General features: G+C 35.0%; 1 protein-coding gene across 2 annotated transcripts in view; it reads right to left on the minus strand.

Moving 5' to 3' along the window:
- The window catches only part of TOX3 (TOX high mobility group box family member 3), a 57,365-nt gene that overhangs the window by 16,831 nt on the left and 21,483 nt on the right, over window positions 1–19,051 (minus strand). For both annotated transcript variants that reach the window (XM_053449827.1, XM_053449828.1), the window contains exons 2-3: window positions 4,537–4,602; window positions 1,955–1,984 (exon numbers count right to left, since the gene is read on the minus strand). In XM_053449827.1, coding sequence (XP_053305802.1) covers window positions 1,955–1,984; window positions 4,537–4,602 — 96 coding nt within the window. The remainder of the gene's footprint in view (window positions 1–1,954; window positions 1,985–4,536; window positions 4,603–19,051) is intronic.

The raw sequence follows: 19,051 nt of genomic DNA on the forward strand, positions 1-19,051 counted from the left end.
TTCAGATTCTAATGGAGACAGAAATGAATCACCACGAGACGTTGTATATACTCATAAAGAACAAAAACCTTTGCTTACATGTATAGCTTATCGGAAGTAATGAACAGCCAGTATTTGGTTTGATGTCTAGAACCAGTATTGCAATTAATGGCTTGGCGGCTTCCTGTTTTTAACCCCTTAATGACAAAGCCCGTACATGTACGGGCTCAAAATGCATTGTTTTCAATGGGTTTAGGGACCGCCCATTGTCCTTAAGGGGTTAATGGGCTTTTTGGTGGAGCATAAGGAATTGGTTATATGCTGATTTTCTTGGGGGTATTTGTAGATTCATATTTATATTAAAAATGATTTCTTTTCACTTATTTCTTACTTTTTTCTGTAGACTTTTATCTCTTTTACCTCTTCTCCTTCAGGACTAGCATATATTAACATGTGTGTTATGTCACATCTTTGTTAAATATTTTCACTGTCCCATACCGAAAAGGCGCTACAGAATTTGCTGCTATTAAACAATTACGTTACATGTATTTATATATTTTATCTGTTGTTTCTTGGGGATTCTTGAATGAAATTGGGATACATCTTTGTATCCAAAAACGCATTAATGTTTTTTTGGTTTCATATTTTCTTTTCTTTTGGGTAAACAAAAAAACCCCAAAAAACGAAATAGTTTAATTTTTCACACTACAAAAACCCTAACTTCTATTTGAGGGAAATAGATTGGCCGTGATAGGGAGCAATTGGCTTATGAACATAATCCAATGGCTGAATTTGCAGTTATTTGGCACTAATTTGGTCTTCTAACAGATGCAACAGTAATTTGTGACTCATTTGCTACACCATTACTGCTTAATGAAATCTAACATATCGCATTAACAATACGGGTAAACACTCATTCTTGTTATGTGGCGTTTACTTGTTTTCATTATCGCTGTAATTAAACTTTGAAATATTATTTCAATAAATATTTGAGTTGCTCAAGAAATCGGTCACGGCATAAGGAGAGACACTAATGCTTCTGACCTTAAGATCTGTTGTAGTGATGATAGCATGCAATACATTTTAAATCTTTTTTTGCAATTAAATCTAATTTTTTTTTTACCTCTAAAAAAGCATGATACCCTTTTTAAATTTTCATTTTAGTTAAACAGATCCGGTGAACAAATCTCTAGTTTCAGCTAAATTGTATAAAACGTGTGCTTTGGAAATTATCGCTGATTGACTAAGGGGTAATATATAGGATTAAAATGACAAACATGGGTTTCAGATATGCAAATCATTTAAGGACAACAAAAGATTAGGCAAATCAGTCAACACAGAGGTATAGTACAACATAGAAAGCATTTCATACTGTAATAGCTCGCTTCAGGAGGAAGGTGATCCATTTTTCACGGGTAACTAAATGGAGACAATTAAACTAATTCCTATATTATGTCCATAAAGGTGAGCTATTCTAGGTCTTTACTGCCACTTGCAGTTTTGCTTTTAACATAAGTCATATTTCCCAAGGTGGTAATTTCCTATTGAATATGAGAGTAGAAGACATATATATATATATATATATATATATAACTTTGGACCAGTTCACTAGTCTTATGTTTAGGAATACTAGACAATAAGGTGCTCTGATTTGTTAAGAATCTCTTTACTTGAAAACATATCATACATATACATATTAGTAGTGCTACTTATTAAACAATGTTAAAAAAAAAAAACAATAAAAACAATGTTAAATAAACAAGGGTCACAAGAGCATTAACTCTGCAACTTTCTAAAGAGGTCATCAAATGTGTACCTGTCCTCGGGGACCCAAAGCAAGGATGCCCAAGAACACATGTACAGATGCCCAGAGCCCAGTGTGTATTTTATAGTAAATTTATCCACATATACAATTTCTCAACTGTATTTGAAGAATACCAATAAAAGTTGCAATTCTTAAAGAAAAAAAATTTACCTTAAAGCATTCGTCCGCCCACTGCTGCTTCTGCAAACACAAAGAAAGTATGGGAAAAATGATTTAAAATAATAATAATACACGGAACTTTACAAACCCAGAGAATTCAGTATAATCCACATCACTGTAATATTCAGATTATAAAAGAGTGGTCGGAAATCAAAATGACACAAACCAGAGCAAAGAAAGAAAAAACAAGACACTGTTGGTTCCTCGAAAGAAATATTTAACAGAGTAATGCTTTTCAAACATGAATTAACATGGGGCCAAGTATTCTACATTAAGTTATTTATCCATTTAAAATAAAAAGAAAAAAAGGGGTGTAGATGGTTGAACGCCATCTGTATGAAAATGTTCAAAACATTTGTTCCTTTTGATAAAAATGCAAATGCAGAGAGGTTGTTGTATCAACATATAACAGCCTATGTCTGCCACGGTGAATTATCACAGCTGGAATTAAATTGTCTCTTAACAGCTGCTAGCAGCAGACTTTTCATCAATGCTCGATTCAAATGTAGGAAGAAATTCTACAGAATGAAACATTATGTTATCCTTACAGATGGGGTTTTGTGTTCATTATCGCAAATAAACGCTGGGCCCCACGCCAAACATTATTCGATTATCTAAGCAAGTCTTCATGGTCATAGAAGAGATGGAACAAATGTGTGGAATGCTGATTTTGCAACAGTTCTACTGATCTGCACATGCATAAATATTTCTCCGTTTGTAATAAAACCAGATTTTCTGATTTTTTTTTTTTCATGTGATCTTACTTAGATAGCAGCCTTGAATGTTTCATCCCAGAATTGTCTGGAGGAACTGAACATTAACAAAAACTAAGTAAAACATATATTGTTTTTGGGAACGTAATGAATCTACCCAGCTATTATTATTATTATTATTATTATTATTCAATACCACTCATCGAATTTTAAACACATTTTTTAAAAACCTGTACCGGGTCACTTGTACGTCTGTAAAAGTATATACATAAATATATGGGATTCTTTTAATCTCAAATTTTACCGTGCATGTTTCAGTGTTCATATATTACAAAGTGTTAGCTGTATCTTGTACTTATTCTCATGGGATATATATATATATTTTTTTTATTATTATTTTTATTTTTTTCCGGCTGACGATGGTAAAAGATACATTTTCTTTGTGTAGTTCCATCGCCATTTCCCTAAATCTGCTTCACTGCATCTATTGTTACTATTATCGAATGCTGCAGATGGGGTGATGGGTGGTGAAATGCAAATAAACTCTTCTGGCATGTCACTTTCAGTTCTCTACTCATTCATAGTCATTTTGCTGCATTTACAGCTCAACCTACATTGGGGGAACTTCAAAGGCAGATGTTTGTTCCCTTTGTATTCTTCCATCTGGAATCATTCCATAATTCTGCATTACGAGTATGCTATTCTAGGGTTTTAAAAACAGGTATTACTCAATAAGGGTATAATTGGAAATGGATTCTTATTGTCATTAATGAATTGTAAAATATGTTTTAGGAAGCTACATCCAAATATGCCTTACATAGAAAACAAAAGATGGATGCTAATTAAATGTCCAAGGTGGAACCCCTTTTAAATATCACAGTTTAAATTACACTTGGGATCCCATATGAGTTTCAAGGGCTGTAAGCACAGGCATTTTTATTGGGAACATCCGAAAATGATTTTACTATATAAAAGATAATGAACACAATACATATTTTTGGCACTGGTAAATTTTGACAAAAAGAACATAATTATTCGGTAGCGCTCCCATGTTCCAATGGTGGCAACCACATTGATTGTTGGGGCCTGGAAGCAGCTGCCTAGGCTACCTTTAGCATTAGCATCAACCCTGGTGGGATATATAAAAATTATAGATTTGTTAGAGAGAGTTCCATGCCAAAGATAGCTCTACCTCATATAAATGAATAGCAATCCTCCTATCCTATAGACTGTAATAGAAGAAAATGAGATAAAAACATTTTTATATATTGCTGTCTATGGGAGGATGGATATTCAATGACTTTAACTAATGAGGGGTCTGTGTTTTGATTATTTTTGAGTGTCCTGTACATACCTGGGAATTTTCTGGCTCCAGCTACCTGGGGCCCCACCTTGAGAGGTTCTACTGATGTGGTAGGCGGTCCCACCATTGTTGGGGGGCAAGTGGGCACAAAGTGGAGCATGCGGCAACAAGTTTGCAGGTATGGTCATTTATTAAGTTATGTTAATATACATTTTTCTTAAATTATTTTTGCAAAATCCTATTTTCTTAAATAAAACATGGAATAGTAAGGTTTATGGGCTCCTAATTGTTAGAGGTGTCCCTTTATCAAAGGGAGCTTGGCTTCCTGTTATACACAGGTTCTGTCTACATTGGCATGCTACTGGAGTCACTGCTTTATGGCCGGCTAAATTGAGTGGTAATGTAGTACTGTCAGGTTATTTTCTTTTTCATTAAGGTCTTTATTTTGTGCTCCATGAAACACATTCAGATGCATGAGTTTCAATCTTATTTATCCTCTGTCTGGCAAATTATCTAAACAAACAGATGTATATGAAGAGAGATAAAGGTACACCTACCTCATTTGCAGCGAGAAATGCGTTATTGGCTTCTGCCATATTCATGTAGTTGTTATTATTTCCAAACTAAAAAAAAAAAACAAAAAAAACATTAGATTGGTTTGCTTTACAAATCAGGGCGTGATTTATTTTTGCTCTTAATGATCCATGAAAAAAATGGAAAAAGAACTATAAACATCTTGTATCTTGGAAGACAAATGTTGCATTAAAAATCACCAATCTAAAAGCATGCAGACAGCGCATTGTCTTACATTAAAAATGTAATTATCTTGTAAAACTATAGTTTATTTACAAAAAAAAAGCACAAAAAAAGATTCACAGGATGGAACAAGAGAAATATCACAGAGTAATCTCACATGAGCAAACAGCAGAAACGGCAAAATAATGTATTTGTGAGGGGCTGGGTGCCATACAATATTATGGTTAAAGTGTCATGGGTCCTTGGTAGAGGTGGACAACCCAGATATGTTACACAACATGAGCCAAGCTGACGCTGAGCTAGACTTGCCCTCAACTTAAAGACGGGAGCTCCGGAAAACCAAAATAAATAGGAAGAGGAGTTTGATCCGACTCTGTGGCAGCTTGTAATCCTCCACACAAGACACCAAGCTAACATCTGCTCACACTGGGCCCAACATTATATATAAGATCTGACTTTCTTCAGGCAAGAAGAGGTTGTACAAAATCTTTTAGGGCCACTTCCGCTCACAGCCCTCGATTTAGACCACAAATCAAAGAGCATGTTCGTTATTGCCTCTGGCCAACTTTATAAAATTCTGTTGGCCACTTACACGGTATAATGAATTCCCTTTTTATGGCTGGCGTAAATGTAATTGATCTTGAGAGAGAGAAAAAAGCTGCAAAGAAGAGATAATTATACACTCGGCACAGTTCTAGAAGTCATCTACTGTTAAGGAAGCATCCGTGATACAATCGCAAATAACTTTGGACAACAAAGCCACCATTGTTAGGGCTACTCAGACAGCCATATGCAAAAGCGACGTTTACAAGCTCTGAGGATGTTCATCAGTGCAAAGAAAAATGGGATGGGCAGGAGGACAAAGAGAACAGCTGCTCACACTGACAATGAAATTCCCCAAAGAATATTCAATAAATGGTGACTTTAACAAAGAGGCTCATTCACCTCTAGTGATGAAGTTGATGCTTTTGCATCATGTTGCACATTGTGTGTGACGGAGGTGGGACAGTTTTACTTAGCCGTAAAATAACCACCCGATAGCTGAGATCATTCAAATAACGTTGTTGATCTTGGAATCTTAATAGTGGTTATTGCATGCTTGAGGGGAATATGGAATAACTTGCTCCTACGCAAAACATACTTTTGCCCCTTTTAAAAAGCTGGTTTATTTTGGGGTCAACCAATATTTTAATAAAGAAAAATAAATAGAAAACTTAACGTGACTGTTCTTTAAGGGCGTTAAAAAGAAGAAATTGAGATGTGTTGATATATATAGGATCTAGATGTACAATGTAGCGAAACAAGAAAGGCTATCGATTGTCTAGTAGTGCCACGCTAGTTACTTACATCTTTTGCTAGTTAAGGAAACATTTTGAAGCCTTTTAAGTTATCTTGTTAACAAAATTACAAAAATGTTTAATTGCCGATTGTTGGCCAAGGTATTGAAATAGGGTCATGATGTTTATTGAAATGTAATTTCCTGCAGAACACTTTGGGCACATGTATTCATGGTGTATGGTCACCTCTGTATCGTCTTAGAAAATTACCAGTAATCAGATACAGAATGCTTCCTCCTCTAGTAACAGAAGCAATTAAACGACAAACAGATAGCTGAGATAATTAAAATAATGATGTATCTAATTAGTTCACTGACAACAGACATCTGGAATCAGTGATAGTCCTTATGAAGCCTACTCACGTTGGGCAATATTCCACACTGCAAAACAACCAAATTACCTGTCAAATAGTTAGACTCTGTTAGAAATCCCATTACATGCTAATTCTCATCTAAATGTGCAGAAGACCAACTCCAGGACGCAAATTAGGATTTACCTGCACACAAAATCTTACAAACTAAAGAAATAATAGTGTTCAAGACAAGAGGTAAGGTCTGTTTATCCATTGTTTAATTTCTGCATGGACTTCAAAATTGTGATTTGTATTTCCTTAAGAATTATGCATTGAGACCACCATGGTTGGCATCCTGAAGAGCAGCGAAAGAACTCTACTACGACATTCATTTTGTATTGTAAACATAGTAAGAACTTTGGGAAAGTTCACAAAGGGAAGAATCATAATTTTGGAGCATTGTAATAATTCAACTAATTGGAAACAATGTTAATGGCATAATTTACTTTCTTCTTAACGCCAACAAGGAGTGGTTTGTGAGAAGCTAGTTTAAGATACAACAGATAGAAATAAAGTGCCGATAATTCCAGTGAAAAAATAGTAGTAAGGGTAGAATAGCTTCATTTTGTTTCCATATAGAAATTCTATACCCGGATTCTAGTTCCAGAAAATAGAAATAAATGCTCTTACAAAAGAATGTTGGCAGCAGATACGTAAATAGGTAGAGATCTAAGGTTCAAAAGAGTTGTATCACCGGAATCTTACTTTTTAAATAATTTTACTTTATTACATTATAAATAAATAGAGAAATTAGCTTCAATTTTACGGGATATCGAATGTATCTGGAACCAAAAACCAAGAACGTACAGTCTCAGCAGAAACACCTATAATTCATCTGCATCTTGTAAATTGCGAATAATAATGATATATTAGGTTAGTAAATGTACCAAGTATGTCTTTATATAATCATAGCATTCATAAATACCTCTACTGTATCTAGCATATAGCAATGGTGAATTTATAAATCATTTAGGTTCCTTCCTATCATATTATTAGTTTTGTAACTCTAGGCCTAAAAATGTCAACATTCAATTCGCTTCAACATGTTTCGGTGCGGCTGGATATACCCATGCAAACTCAAATTCAAACTGTTTGTAAGATAACAGCTTCAAAAGTTTCTTATATTTAAAAATACCCATTTTCAAGAAACAATAAAATGTTAATAAATGTTTTTTTTTGTCTTTCAAAAACAGGTGGGCTGCTCTACTCCCCTTCTATCATCCGGTGAACCCGGTGTTAGTGTCTGACAGACGTCTGATCACCTGCGCACATCTTATTATTAACGCATCACAATACACAAGACCAATGACATAGTAGGACTGTTTGCAGGGGTTCTTGACTTCATTATGCGTTATAAAGGGCCAAGCCCTGTGAGCTTCTGCTGAAGGAAGCCCTAGCCCTGTATAATGTATAGTTAAGTGAGATTCAAATTATACAGGGCCAGCTCAGCCGTTCTTGCCGGAGAACACTAACTCCTTGACTACACTATTCTTTATGAAGGACCAATATTGGTAAAGTTGCAACTCTCCTGCAAATGTACCCTTAAGTGTATAAACCCCAGCGTCTAAGTACTCGCAATTGGAATTGGGTTCAATTTATTCGTGATATTTCAGACTAAACCCTCCCCGCGTATAAACTTGTTTTAGAAGAAGCACTGAGTAGTAGAGTAAGGTACCTCTTTCATAAGTAGCGCCACTGATTACTTAGACATTTAGCCAATGAAATAGCACGAACACACCGTTAATGTTTCATCGGAACTCATCAGAGATCTATTTAATGTGAGCAGTCGGGTTGCAACACAACATCTTTAAGATTAAACTCGCTTACACCCTACAAGAAGTTACAACAGCAAAAAAAAAAAAAAAGAATAAAGTAGCTATTATCTCAAGGGTCGGAACAATTCAGAAAACAAATTAGGCTTCTAGTGAAATAAGAACTGGGTTAGGAATCCTCTTCTGAACAGTTAGCATGCGAATGTAATTACTGAAGAAACTACGGCTAATCAGCTGCGAACTGTATCCATTAATTAGTATTTGCCCTGGAGAAATGAAGAAAATTGGTAACAATGTTAACGTTGCAATGTACTGATGAGGGACATGAGGCCCTCAGCATTTAGCCTAGCAGGTGGTTTCAATGGTCCGTCTAATTTGAAAAGCATCCACCTGAAGTGCAGGGTACCACTGACACAACTTGTACGTCGCTATCAGGCTGTAATTAATAGCTTATAATTTAGAATCTGTGTGATCAGTTGGGGACGAGTGTTTATGTCATACAGCTTCCTGGCAGGAGCTCGGTTTTACTTAAGAATAATATTGTTGTTGGCCCACAATTGATTGAAGTGGTTCCATGCAAGACGCAGGTTTACTGTGAAAACATTCAATGCTCTATATGAATCTAGAGTAATTTTATTAAAAAAAGAACATATACTTTACAGATCTTGTATATAAAAGATCTCTGGAATGTTCGGTTCTTCATTTTATCCCAAGAATACTTTCTATTGTCTATGTTAGAAAAATATTCTAAAAAAGAACAATGTACTCATCCCTCTGCTCTATATCTTCGACTGTGTTATTTCAGAACAAAATACAAATGTTCAACTCGTGAACCTGAAGTGACTATCTGACAATAATTGAGAGCCAGTATTACAAATTTCAGCATGTAACAACCAACTCTGCTCTAGGGTATCTAATGATTTATTCCCATTTCTAATGTTTTTTCGTTTTCCAATAAATTGTCTGTCAAGCACAAAGAAATGCAGAGAATACGTTGGAAAAGACATAAAGGAGCTCAGAACTTTATGCACTGCTTTGGAATAAAGTAATGTAAGCTGCAGAAGATGAATACTTTAAAGGTTATATCAAGGTCATTGGCTACCCTTTTAACACAACCCACCCTGTCCCAAAATAATATCATTTGTAATGCCAGTTTAGGTAGCTGTTGGAAATCAACACTTTTAGAGCCATTTACTCAACACTCAACTATCACGTGGTTTATGCACCGGAACACATCTAATCACTAAAATCAACTTTTGGAACCGACGTATGGCTCTCCTGAATCTAAGAGTGGATGGATTGAAAGGTTCCTACCTGCTGTCAAATTTTATGGTTCTATGTTGTATCTTTGGCACATAATTTATGATCTCAATGTTCTGAAAACAACATAAACACGGGGATTGGGGATTACTAGCATTTGGCAAGTACAATTCAGTAACCCATCAACTCAAGTTGTTTAATCATTTTTGTATTTCTTCATGGGAACTAATAATATGATGTCATGTTCCTAACAATGTAATAGAATTGTCCAGTGAGATGTAATTACCATAAATGAAGCAAGTTATATATTGCTTGAGACATTATTAATGAAATTGAGACTATGTAACCATGACACAGAGGTACTTACTATGAATAGCAACAAGACACTGAGACACTAGCATGGTTCGAACCTCGTGCTTGGCCACAACTCATCACAAAAATAAAATGTATACACTAACATTTTATATATGTAAGAAAAACAGAATATGACCTTACAAAATCAATTTTAAGTTAAATTTAAATTTCTAATTATTCATAGAGGTGTTGATAACCCTGCTGACAGATTACATTGTATCTTTGCCAACACAAAACCTGGTGAGTTTGGTGATCAATCATGGTCCTGGGGTTTTTTAGAGCTCTGCTTCTCTCCTGAGTGCAGTTGTTGGCAAACATGGGAGGAACTCTAATGACTTAGATGAATTAGACTGACACCCTAGGTAGGGACCAGCCATGCAAATGGTAGGTACAATTTTATTTAGAAGCCTTGGTTATAGGTCACCGACAGATTGCAATAGGATAGAGTGAAAATGATCAATAACATTAAAATGGAAAATACACAAAACAGTAACATTAACTCATGTTATGACATACTGGTACAAATGGGGATGAGGGCCCTGCTATTGTGGGCTGAGAGTCTATCGGGAAGACTTAGGCAAAAGCTTGACTACTTTAGAATGGTTCTTGCATCACCATAGTTTTCCTCCATCAACTAGTGACATCATAAAAATAATGTTTTATAATGTGACAATAAAATTGCCTGTCTAGCAAGTTGCATTTGAACTGTTCACGAGTCTCAATAAAACATGACATCACTCATTACATCACTGGAGAGGAAGAAAATGTGTACTGATTAGGGAGGAAGGCTGTAAGCAAGAGAAACTCAAAAATTACACATTTTATTAATATTATATTAGTGCTTTGCTTTTGCAACATCAAATTTATTTACACTGACCTTACTGAAAACATGAACATATGTCTGACAGCATTTTGGAAAAGGTGTTTTGTAAGAAAGAGGAGAAGAAGATTATTATGGTTCAATTAAAAATCAACATATAATCTAATGTCACCATCTGTAGTTTTCTTCTGGCCGGTCATTACGATTTCAACAGATTAAACATCTGATACGTACAATAATTAAAAAGAAGCTGTCACTCTTTTTTTTTTTCTTTTTCTTGAATCACCATATTAACAAAGCGAGTGATTGAATAAAGTGACAAATTAAATTAAATGATGAGTGCTGAGTTTTGCTGGTTTGATGGGAATTCATGCGTAAGTGGGCCGAAAAAGACAATACTGTGTCTAATTAAAAGATGAGGATCTTAACTCGTTCTGTGGTTGCGTGATTTGAACATACAATACAGTTTAGCATCACACGGCAAAGGTTGCCTGGAAAAAAAGGCAGTGGGGGAAACGTTTTGACAAAACAAGGGGAGCTGAACAGAATCTTTATATACTACTCTTAGAAAGAGAATCTGATGGCGGATAGAAACCATTCAGTCCGTTTAGTCATCCTGTTTTTCCTTATTTAAAGACTCAAACCTTAATCAGCCGTTGATCTTGCCTTAGATTCAGGATCCATATGCCTATCCCATGCATGCCTCTACAATGTCTGATTTATCTACCACCTTCCATTACAACTAAGCCCCAAAGACCATCAAGTTTAAGATTATGACCTCTTGTTCTAACATTTATCCTCATTTTAAATAGACTTTTTTTTATCCCTTTATGTTCCATTGGTATGCATTGTATGAATCTATTAAAGCCACTGTTCCACTTAAAGCAAGCAAGCAAATAAACCATAGCAGATCTGTACTTATATATCCTATATCTAAAGGTATAATCACATAACACCACAGGCCTTAAAGGAGTAGTTTCTTTGGCAGCCAAATATCAGCGCCTGCTTTTATGTCACGTGGCATTTGAGCACTCCTTGTAAAATTATGAATGAAGCAAAATGCAACATACAAGAATTTTATGAGACAGTTCTAGACATTTACTTAACTAGGAGCTATGTTTCTTTTAACCCCTTAATGACAAAGCCCGTATATGTACGGGCTCAAAATGCATTGTTTTCAATGGGTTTAGGGACCGCCCATTGTCCTTAAGGGGTTAATTCAATTAACTTCTGAACAAATCCTCTAGCCATGTTTGACTCAATCCTACAAACTGATATGAACTTAACAACGCTAATTTATAATATAATAGGTATCTTTTATGACATAATAGAAAATATAACTTTTGCTAACATTGCACACAAAAAAAGGCTTGATTGCATTTTTTTTTCTCTTTTCTTACTGTTCCATTTATGACTGTCTCAAATCCACAGAGACAAGACTTTACCAGATGGGTAATCTTGAAGCTTTAAATTGCTTTTTGTTCAGTTATAAAAGTAATGTTTGTTTATTCATCTTAAATCTTTTAGCGAAAATAGCTCACAAGAGACAAAAGATCTAATTTCCAATGAGATGCAGGGACAAGAGAAAGAGAACTTATGGCCTTACTATGTAACTAGAAGTCTATAACATAATGCCCGAGGTATGGTAATGACTGAAACGTTCAGTAAGTGAAATATACATTTCCATAAGTCTTTTATTCCAGCTGCCCTGCCGGTGATTAATGGGTTGCTAGTTCATCCACATGAATAAAGCTTATTTTTATGATTTTTTTCAACACAGATGTATTTAGTCACAGTATATCCATATTCAGTTAACTGCAACAAGTTACATTGCAGACACTACTTTGTTCAATGTAAAAAAAAAATAATAATAATGTGTATGGGTGTCTTATGTTATGAGCCGATTCTACATCCGAAGACATTCTAGATTATTTATAGTTCTCAACATTAACTGTCATTCATGTTAAGAAAAGAAAGATATTCAAAGATATCCAATGACATAAGCACAGAAGAGGGTTCTTTACAGTATGAACAGTATGTGAAATGTGTTACCTACAGAGGTTGTGCTAGCAAATTCAAATAGTACCTTTAAATATGGGATGGGGGATTTTTAATTAAGCTAAGAAGAATATACAAGGATTTAATGAATTCTAAGAATGTAATAAGTTATAGCTTGATGAGCCAATCTTTTTTGAGATACAAGATTGGGAATTGCTTATCACACAGCCTTCTGGATCAGAAGTGGGTTTAAACTTGAGGGACTTTCCCCCCCTAACCTAAATGTTTATGTTACAACAAAAAAAGATTGGATGACAAAGATTAGAATGAAATAAACTCTGATCACCACAGTTCCATGGCTTTTATTGCAAACTGGTTCCACTGCTGTTCTGGACACTTCTATGGACACTGGATGTGTTTGCTAGTAGATAACATTGTTGCCAATGAAGTTCTACATCTGTGTCCGGAGTCCTCATGGTGATCGTGTATGTCTTTATGTCAACACAGAAGACGGCTATCGGTGACCAACCCTACTGAGCTTTGATTCCATTTATAGCTGGTCTCATTGCACTGTTTTTATGTGAGTGTGAGCTATTAAAAGTATATTGTTTTATCACAACACTACACTCCATCATACTTTTGTTCCTTTGCACATGTCCACTCATGTCTCTAAGGAGACCTCCAGCTATCTGAGATCATCACCACCAGAACACATTTGTGTGCTGATTTCTTAAATAGTTTTCTTCTGATGCCATTACATATTGTAATGAACATTTAGACAAATAGTAAAAACATTTATACAGTGATGACAGTTTCTTCAACACCGTTATGTAGACGTGTGATACCTCGCTAATACATCACACATAGACTAGAATTACATTTTTAATACCGATAGAGTTTCTGGCCCTCTTAATTTGTCTAACTATACAACCAGGTCAGGTCCTTGCTGCTGATTTATCTTTGTCAAAAACAATAAAGAGAATCAACATTTTATTATGGGTTATTATAAACTACAGTATAGAATTATGCAAATGTAAGGGGTGTATAGCATTTCTAGGAAATTTATAAAAGTGGTACATTTTGTACGGGAATCTCAGGACTGACTCAGGATTTAAATTTTAATTTCATCTTTAAGATTTTTCTGTTTTTCTTAAGAATAATAGCCTAGGGGTTATTTTCCCATCTGGTGCCAAACAGTTTAATAGACATTAATAAGATGCAAAATCTGGGTAGAATGATGTAAAGCAAACGTTTAAAAAAAGATATACACTATAGATTGTATTTATCTTTATATATTTATTTAGAAATAAATAGATACACAGGGTAGCAATCCTGGAGTTTTTCAAGCTATTTAAAAGAATTATGCTATCGTAACTGGTGTTCATTAAAAATTAGCTATACAATATACAGCCCCATGAATATTTAATATCTACAAGAGGCTTTGGATTCAAAAACAAGATTACTATACACATTCAATACACTATATCTATTGAAAGCACCATTTCACAAATAAAAGGCAAAGCTTTGGGGTCTTATATCAGGTGGATGAGACAAATGCTTTTTATGTGTCATCACATTTAGTTTTTGTGCAGCAACACATGTTTTCTTTAATGTCCATATATAGCAGAATTTGGTCAATTAAATTTAAAAACTATTTATGAAACCTGAAATAAAACATTATTTGGAATATGATGGCAAAGACTTTGACAAGACTTGAATGAAAATGGTGGCTCCAACAACACTTCTGCTACTAAATCACTCATAATGTCCATATATTGTTGCATTATGCCAGAACAAACATAAAATCCAAGGCTTTATTGCTTTCCTATGCTGCTCAAATAGGAATAGGTCTCTCTGGCGAAAGATGAATGCTCAGCTTTATATGACCCCTTAAAATGTCTTTGATACAACCATGGATTGTTCTCAACTGCCTTAACCTGCAGAGGATAGTCCCAAGACCAGGAATTGTTTGCCTACCATTTGTAATGGCCACAGATTTTGCAACTACATATGGGTAACACATGTTTTCCAGAGGAAGTCAGCTGTGTGACATCATAAAGCGACTCTATATAAGTGACCTACATCATCATCAAAAAAAAATATCGGGGCATATTTACATGCAACCCTCACTGCCAAGAGCTAACAAGGCAATGGAAAACTTTGTAGTGTCTCAAAATCTTTGTTGCAAGCCACTGAACTTTAATCTTTTTTCCATTTCTATTTATTAGCTCTGTTTATTTCCAAGTTTATTTTTGGTAAACACTGAAAATGAAAAAAAACAAGAAAAAAAAGCTGTAAAACGTTATTGCCGCAATAAAAAAAAATATAACTCACGATAGCTCCGCTTCTCCGAAATACTACCACTGTCTTAAAAATCTTTTCAATCATTAGAAATACACAAGCAGCCTTACTGTTAATTGTTATTGTTTGAACAACAGTGACCAACTACACTGCAAACCAATTGTTCAATCTATATAAATTCAAGAAAAAACACGTTGCCAGGGAGCAACTCATATATCAGTCTATTATATTCTGCTAGGCTAACTACATTAAACAAATCGCTCTACCCACAGCTGAAGAATTGAAGCTATATACAGAGCAGAGGTTATTGTCCAATTTAAATCTTGGCTTGGTTCCCGGAGCTGTGCAAGATTCCAATTTGTGAAAATGTTGCTCTTTGCTACTGCCAGAAAAACTGCAAAAAATGCTATTGGGTTCTGTCCAGAAATATGTCTACAAAGTGCCAATCAGCAAGTCACCGAAGATTAACAGTAGGGCTCTACCAAATTAATTTAAATTATGGAAACATATGGGTGGTGTGTTTACCTTGCACTTACACAACACCTGCCTTTTGTGTAATAGTTTAGAAAGGTGCGGATGGATAAAATGGAATACCATAGACTTAATGTTGGGTTTATGGAAAGCAGGCGTAAACAAACATGAATCAGGAGTTAAGTTATTGACAAAAGAAAGATTGACTGTTAGGAACGGAGTACTGTATGCTCACATATGCAGGGTGCGGTATATTTACTGATTAACATGGCATTTTCCTTATTGCTATTATTGCTATCACTATAACTTAAATAAATATGAATAATGTATTTATAATTATTTTATCACATAATGAATAATAAAAAAAAATATCAATCATAATAATTTCCTAATTCTTGGCAAAAATAATAAAGTGAATCCAAGTATAGCTGAAAATGTTAGAGTAAAATTTGATTAAAGCCAAAAAAAAAGACTTAGATCGTTAAGTCTCTTTTAGTCTCCACTTCAGCCCAAGACTCAAATTTGTAAGTGTTTGTTATCAAACAACATTAATATTTGAAGTGTTAAGTACTTTTTTGGGGAGTTTTTCTTGACTGGTTTTCTAGTATCACCTAAATAAAAGAAATACATAAAACAAATGTTCTACCAAGGAAATAAGTATTAGAGCTGACCTATTCTTCTGGGAGAAATGAGAAAGATGTCAGCTCAAGTTTAGTTTAAATATGACGCTGATAAATGAACCTGGAAAATTCATCAAAATTGGAGCTATTCTTCTAACGCGTGACTCTTGTACTGGCAACTTTCTTCATTCATCTTCATTAGGGAGATTCTTAACCCATCTCCCAGAAGCCTCTGCATACATTAACTTCTTAACTATACTAAAAACTGTAGTTCTTATTCTTATAGTTGAATATTTCATCCATATATAGAAGGAGTTCATATGGTTCACATTAAAAAAGGACTATGGTTACCTTTTTCATCTATTTTTTATATTTGTAATATATTTACGTTCGTCTGGAATACATACATATACACTATATGAATAAAAGTATTGGGACGTCTGACCATTACGCCAACAGAACAAAGAAAATGAATAATTACACCAACAGAGACATTGCATTCTAAATACATAGACATATAATACATTTTTGCCCATTCAGTCAGGATCAGGCATGTTGGACTGATGTTGGACGAGAAGGCCTGGCTGCCAATCTCTGTTCTACTTCATACCCAAGATGAGAAATGGGGTTGAGGTCAGGGCTCTGGGCTGCCCAATCTGGTCTGTGCTTCATTATATGGACAAAAGTATTGGGATACACCTCTTAATTATTAAAATCAGGGTTTTGGCCCCTTTACCATTTCACAGCTACATCTAAATGATAACAGATGGAACTTATATCAAGCGATCTCTCTTGAAATGCAGCTAGTGAACCCTTAAACAACCCACTTCTTATAGCTTGACTCTTAGACCCATGCAGAAAAGAGTCCCCGGTGTATCACCCTACTGCCATGGATTTGGTAAATGTCCTTTTTACAACGTCAAATACTGCAAAGAACCAAAACGCCACTGACTTGCATTCAACTTAATATTTAATTAACGGAATGGCTTACTGTCATGGAATGTTTGGGGAGCTTATCACAGCTCTCTACACACAAAGTCACACTGGGACTGACCCACTGACATCATATCTTAACTTTCCACCCAAGAAGGAGCCATGGTACTAGGTACAATGTATGATGGAGTCTGTGCCAGAATTCAGAGATCACAGGGCTATTGAGCAGTGATGCACTTCTTCCAGGACCTGCTGTCCTAGGCATACTCTTTCTAGGGCACAAAACATTGCTGAATATGCATGACAACAGAAAAAAGGTCTATGTTTTGAATTGTGCAAATAAAATACATTCTATTTGTTTAGGTAAAGCACTGCTCTCTAGCCACACCACTGGCTACATTCATTAAGAGCAGTGTCCATTGTTAGCCATTTAAAAGGTTGGGAGGTCTCTCTAATGAGGTTCTGTCATTTTTGACCAAGGCTTCACAAAGCCTTAAAACTCAATACACAAACATTTTAATCCAAATACAGAATAACTGCAATGTAAAGCACTGAGGTTATTTTTTTCCAAATCAAATATTATCCATTAAGGTGTAAACGCTTTCTCCTGAACATGAAGCTTCTACATTATTAGTTTTCCTTTAAATCACAAACACAAGGCAATGTCAATTTCAAGCATTGAAGGTCACAGACTTACATTGTAGTTTGCAAATTTACCGTCTTAGTCAAACATTTCCCATTGAGCTGCTTTTATGTAGAACTAACAATTCAATAATGCAATATTGCACGGTGAATTTTAATAATGCATTATACAACCAAGAATAATTCCCCCAGTTCTAAAGTCTCAAAATTAATGAAGTCTTATTAGTTTCTTCCCAGTGCTTCGGTAATTATTCCGTTCAGCCTTTTTTTTTCCTAACACAAAGAGAACATTTTTAATAATGCAATATTCAGTTTCCACATGTGCATGATAGATTTAACATGACACACAGGGCAGCTGACATTTTAATGAGTAATTATAGGGAAAACAATGCCATGCAATTTGTGTATGTTTCTATGTAGGTATTTATGTATGTGTACACATAAATGCATTCAAATGTATTATTTATCATTGTTATATGATTTTAGTGTAATAAATCTATGCTACATTTATATGTATGTGCTTATATATATATATATATATATATATATATACACACACACACACACACACACACACACACACACAGCCTTAGTATGTATAATGATGTATGCATTAATTCATATGTATCTGCTACTATATTAGTATAACTATGCACATATGCAAAATAAATAAAAAATATTAATATAATCATTAAGCAACAAATGATATCAACAAAGCAAATTATGGGCACAAGATTTTATGCAGAAGAACTTAATTTTATGAAGACTAACTTGATGCTTTATGTGGACAGGGACGTTTTGTTCGGCCACAGTTAGGGAACGAAGTAAAGCAGTAAGCAGCTATGCAATTTATACTGAAGAAAGTTTCTATACTAGCAAATATCCCCATGGGTTTTCTGATGTGAAAATAGATATGTTTCCATGTTTATTATCCATAATACAAATCAGGAAAAAGAAGCATATATTACATTTTTTTGTCCCCCAAAGCAAATATTTTTTTTAATCTTCTTAAAATTAAATTTCCAATATAAGTCTATAATACTTAGGCTCGCTACAGAATATTGCATGTAGTCTGCTAGTACAGACTCTCACACACATCAACAGCGGACCAGACCCATTTTTGTCCAGAAAAAGAAAAAAACTCACAAAAAAGCAAAATACAAATGTGACTTTAACAGATGAAGTGTAAATGCTCATAACTACATGAGTGTAAATGCTTATATCTATACCGGAGCTCTCCCTCTCCTGGGGGAGTGGCTTTGTGAAGGGCCGGGGATAACCATGTGCAGAGGTGAGCCTAGCCAATTATGGGGCGGTGTTAGACCCAGGCAGCTTTAGGTCGACAGGGAGTAGGTGGGGAAGGGGGTGGGGAGTGGGCGAGGCCAATTAGCTCTCCGCAGCTGGGAGAAAATGGAAACTGAGCCACGAAGAAGCGATTCGCCTGGAGACTCTGAGT

This window comes from Spea bombifrons, chromosome 10, assembly GCF_027358695.1.
Source record: "Spea bombifrons isolate aSpeBom1 chromosome 10, aSpeBom1.2.pri, whole genome shotgun sequence".
In the NCBI taxonomy this organism is placed as follows: domain Eukaryota; kingdom Metazoa; phylum Chordata; class Amphibia; order Anura; family Pelobatidae; genus Spea; species Spea bombifrons.